Source organism: Grampus griseus (assembly GCF_964374135.1).
Source record: "Grampus griseus genome assembly, chromosome: 17".
NCBI lineage: Eukaryota > Metazoa > Chordata > Mammalia > Artiodactyla > Delphinidae > Grampus > Grampus griseus.
Window position 1 is genome coordinate 48,529,120 of NC_139011.1, and position 5,005 is coordinate 48,534,124.

Consider the following 5,005-nt stretch of genomic DNA (forward strand, 5'->3'; position numbering starts at 1 on the left):
GTTAAGAATTTAAGATTTCAAGAGCGTGAGAGGTAGATGGCCAACCAGAGTTCCTAAGTTTCAGTGCGTGTAACTGTTGCTGCCGCTTAAGCCTGCCAAAGCAGTGGTATGGCTGCTGCCCTCGTATTTGCTACCTCTAGAAACATTCTTGCCAGTAGTGGCAGCAGCGGGACTCAATTACCCCCTTTTCTCACTCTCTCCAGAAGCTCCAGATGGCGTCTTCTGTGGGCAACGTGGCCGACAGCACAGAACCAACAAAACGTATGCTTTCCTTCCAAGGGTTAGCTGAGTTGGTACATCGAGAGTATCAGGCAGGAGATTTTGAGGCAGCTGAGAGACACTGCATGCAGCTGTGGAGACAAGAGCCAGACAATACTGGAGTACTTTTATTACTTTCATCTCTACACTTCCAGTGTCGAAGGCTGGACAGATCTGCCCACTTTAGTACTCTGGCAATTAAACAGAACCCTCTTCTGGCAGAAGCCTATTCGAATTTGGGGAATGTGTACAAGGAAAGAGGGCAGTTGCAGGAGGCAATTGAGCATTACCGGCGTGCATTGCATCTCAAACCAGATTTCATCGATGGTTATATTAACCTGGCAGCCGCTTTGGTAGCAGCAGGCGACATGGAAGGGGCAGTACAAGCTTACGTCTCTGCTCTTCAGTGCAATCCTGATTTGTACTGTGTTCGCAGTGACCTGGGGAACCTGCTCAAAGCCCTGGGTCGCTTGGAAGGAGCCAAGGCATGTTATTTGAAAGCAATGGAGACGCAACCGAACTTTGCAGTAGCTTGGAGTAATCTTGGCTGTGTTTTCAATGCACAAGGGGAGATTTGGCTTGCCATTCATCACTTTGAAAAGGCTGTCACGCTTGACCCCAATTTTCTGGATGCTTATATCAATTTAGGAAATGTCTTGAAAGAGGCACGGATTTTTGACAGAGCTGTGGCAGCTTACCTTTGTGCCCTAAGCTTGAGCCCAAATCATGCAGTGGTACATGCCAACCTGGCTTGTGTATACTATGAGCAAGGCCTGATGGATCTGGCAGTAGACACCTACAGGCGAGCTATTGAATTGCAACCACATTTCCCTGATGCTTACTGCAACCTAGCCAACGCTCTGGAAGAGAAGGGCAGTGTTGCCGAAGCAGAAGAGTGTTATAATACAGCTCTGCGGCTGTGTCCCACCCATGCAGACTCTCTGAATAACCTAGCCAATATCAAAGGAGACCAGGGAAACTTTGAAGAGGCAGTTCGCTTGTATTGTAAAGCATTAGAAGTCTTCCCAGAGTTTGCTGTTGCCCATTCAAATTTAGCAAGTGTATTGCAGCAGCAGGGAAAACTGCAGGAAGCTCTGATGCATTATAAGGAGGCTGTTCGAATCAGTCCTACCTTTGCTGATGCCTACTGTAACATGGGAGACACTCTAAAGGAGATGCAGGATGTTCAGGGAGCCTTGCAGTGTTATACTCGTGCCATTCAGATTAACCCTGCACTTGCGGATGCCCACAGCAATGTGGCTTCCATCCACAAGTATTCAGGGAATATTCCAGAAGCAATTGCTTCTTATCGCACTGCTCTGAAGCTTGAACCTGATTTTCCTGACGCTTATTGTGATTTGGCTCATTGCCTGCAGATTGTCTGTGATTGGACAGACTATGATGAGCGAATGAAGAAGTTGGTCAGCATTGTGGCTGACCAGCTGGAGAAGAATAGGTTGCCTTCTGTGCAGCCTCATCATAGTATGCTCTATCCTCTTTCTCATGGCTTCAGGAAGGCTATTGCTGAGAGCCATGGGAACCTCTGCTTGGATGAGATCAGTGCCCTTCATAAACCACCGTACGAACATCCAAAAGACTTGAAGCTCAGTGATGGTCGACTGCGTGTAGGATACGTGAGTTCTGACTTTGGGAATCATCCTACTTCTCATCTTATGCAGTCTATTCCAGGCATGCACAATCCTGATAAATTTGAGGTATTCTGTTATGCCCTGAGCCCAGATGATGGCACAAACTTCCGAGCGAAGGTGATGGCAGAAGCCCATCATTTCATTGATCTTTCTCAGATTCCATGCAATGGGAAAGCAGCTGATCGCATCCATCAAGATGGTATACACATCCTTGTAAATATGAATGGTTATACCAGGGGTGCTCGAAATGAACTCTTTGCTCTCAGGCCAGCTCCTATTCAGGCAATGTGGCTGGGCTACCCTGGGACCAGTGGCGTGCTTTTCATGGATTATATCATCACTGATCAGGAAACTTCACCTGCTGAAGTTGCTGAGCAGTATTCTGAGAAACTGGCTTATATGCCCCATACTTTCTTTATTGGTGATCATGCTAATATGTTCCCTCACCTGAAGAAGAAGGCAGTCATCGATTTTAAGTCCAATGGGCACATTTATGACAATCGGGTTGTGCTGAATGGCATCGACCTCAAAGCATTTCTTGATAGTCTCCCAGATGTGCAGATTGTCAAGATGAAATGTCCTGATGGAGGAGACAACGCAGACAGCAGTAATACGGCTCTTAATATGCCTGTCATTCCTATGAATACTATTGCAGAGGCAGTTATTGAAATGATTAACAGAGGACAAATTCAGATAACAATTAATGGATTCAGTCTTAGCAATGGACTGGCAACTACCCAGATCAACATTAAGGCTGCCACTGGAGAGGAGGTTCCCCGTACCATTATTGTAACCACACGTTCTCAGTACGGGTTACCGGAAGATGCCGTTGTGTACTGTAACTTCAATCAGTTATATAAAATTGACCCATCTACTTTGCAGATGTGGGCAAATATTCTGAAGCGTGTTCCCAATAGCGTACTGTGGCTGTTGCGTTTTCCAGCAGTAGGAGAACCTAATATTCAACAGTATGCACAAAATATGGGCCTTCCCCAGAAGCGTATCATTTTTTCACCTGTTGCTCCTAAAGAGGAACATGTTCGGAGAGGCCAGCTGGCTGATGTCTGCTTGGACACTCCACTCTGTAATGGACACACCACAGGGATGGATGTCCTTTGGTCAGGGACACCCGTGGTGACTATGCCAGGAGAGACTCTTGCTTCCCGAGTTGCAGCTTCCCAGCTCACTTGTTTAGGCTGTCTTGAGCTTATTGCTCAAAATAGACAAGAATATGAAGACATAGCTGTGAAACTGGGAACTGATCTAGAATACCTGAAGAAAATTCGTGGCAAAGTCTGGAAGCAGAGAACATCTAGCCCTCTGTTCAACACCAAACAATACACAATGGACCTAGAGCGGCTCTATCTACAGATGTGGGAGCATTACGCAGCTGGCAACAAACCTGATCACATGATTAAGCCTGTTGAAGTCACTGAGTCGGCCTAAATAATGACTGTGTGCACAAGAGAATTACCCTGTACCTGAGCCTCAACCTTCCGGGGGAAAGGGAACTACTTTTTCCTTATCTGTACAATACCATGCTGCAGATGGGTGACAGACAATGATAAGAAATAGCACAGCCAGACTTGCTTCCTGCATGATCATGATCACGATAGGGAGAGACACAAGAGATGGGAAACTGCTGTTCCACAAGGAGTCTCCATAGAATTTTGCAGCAGCCAGGTGTCTGGAAGGTCTGGAAGGTAAGTCTGGAAGGTCTGATCTCCCTTGGTCTTCCATGGGATGGATGGTTAGTGTGGAAGGGAGATAGAGATTGCCCAGCCGTTTTGTGATTATCATGGATTGATTGAGTCCTCTGAATTAATATTTTTCTTTATATTTTGGGTATTGGAGCTTTTAAAAATGTTTGGTTTCAGGTATTTTTATTCATGTGAAGTGTGTATGATTCTCTTGAGATAAGCTTTTAAGCTAAAATATTCCTTGTTTTAGTTTCTGAACTCGACAGATAAATGGGGACTTTGCTGGTATAGTCTTTTTATAGGTTTTGTAAACCACTTGAGCCTATATCAGTCATTTTAGTGTCTGACATAATGTTCGGAACTATCAGTGCTTTGTTGGTTTATAGATGATGGCTTAAATTCTTTTCCTGGTCCGTTTCCTTCTTCCCTTCCGCCCACTTTAAAAATTCTCCTGTAACTTGGCTAACAAAAAACCAAGTCTGATTCAAAACCTCCCAGAGTGTTTCTCTTAACCGCATCATCTGGTGCCAAATGAAGATTCTTAGGAGTGATTATTAATTCTGAAGGGCACAGTTGTGGTACTGTCACTGATGATAATAATAATGGATTTTTGGCCTAGAGTTTTGACCTATTTCACCAGTGTTTTACCGTTGACTGCCCCTCTATGCTGCTTCCAAAAGTCATAGTGTGTGTTGAGATTTTTACTTTCATTTCTAATGTTTGTTTGTTTGTTTTAGTGAGTCCTGTTCTACCTTTTTCTTTCAGCAGAAATGAAATCCCAGGTAAGTATAAGTATTCAAATATTTGATCAGTAAGTCACAGTTATCTCCAGTACATTAAATAACTTTCATCAAAAAACATGTTATAGGTAAAAAGCTCTGAAGGACCAGCTATGTATATGATAATTATGTTTCAGACCTTCTAGGGTATTATATATAATAACTTGTCTTCTGGACGTGGTCTTGAAGTCTTTATGGATTCAGTCTCAGTAGTAGCGAACTGCACTGCTACTTGGTTTGGAGTACAAATTAGACTTTAGCCCTCCTGGAGGTTGAGTTTTTGGTATTGAAAACCATAGGAATGAAATTATTGTATTTCAACAAAGGATCGAGGGCTTGAGGCTTAAACAAGGCAACATACGTGTGGGAAGCAGTCAGCCTTGAGGGCAGGTAAGGACATGCCAGGCATGCCGCCGCTGCTCGAAGGGACTGTCCCTACTTGTTCCCCTCCTTGTTCCATTCCATGGGAGATAAATCACCAGAGCCCAGAGATCAGAAAGAATGTAAAATGAGACAAGCAAAGCTGTCTCCCCCCTGCACATGCAGGTTATTTTTGATGCTTCTGGGTTTATGGGTTTCCTCCCAGGGAAGTTAACCTTGAGCCGAGACAGTCTGTAGA

The 5,005-nt window shown here is 44.5% G+C and overlaps 1 protein-coding gene across 1 annotated transcript; it reads left to right on the forward strand.

Annotated features, from left to right (window-relative positions):
- Positions 1 to 212: 212 nt before the first annotated feature.
- Positions 213 to 3,353, forward strand: LOC309835665 (UDP-N-acetylglucosamine--peptide N-acetylglucosaminyltransferase 110 kDa subunit-like; the record flags this gene model as incomplete). Its single annotated transcript, XM_082675275.1, has 1 exon — positions 213 to 3,353. The coding sequence occupies one exon, from the start codon at positions 213 to 215 to the stop codon at positions 3,351 to 3,353; it is 3,141 nt and encodes a 1,046-aa protein (XP_082531401.1).
- Positions 3,354 to 5,005: the final 1,652 nt, after the last annotated feature.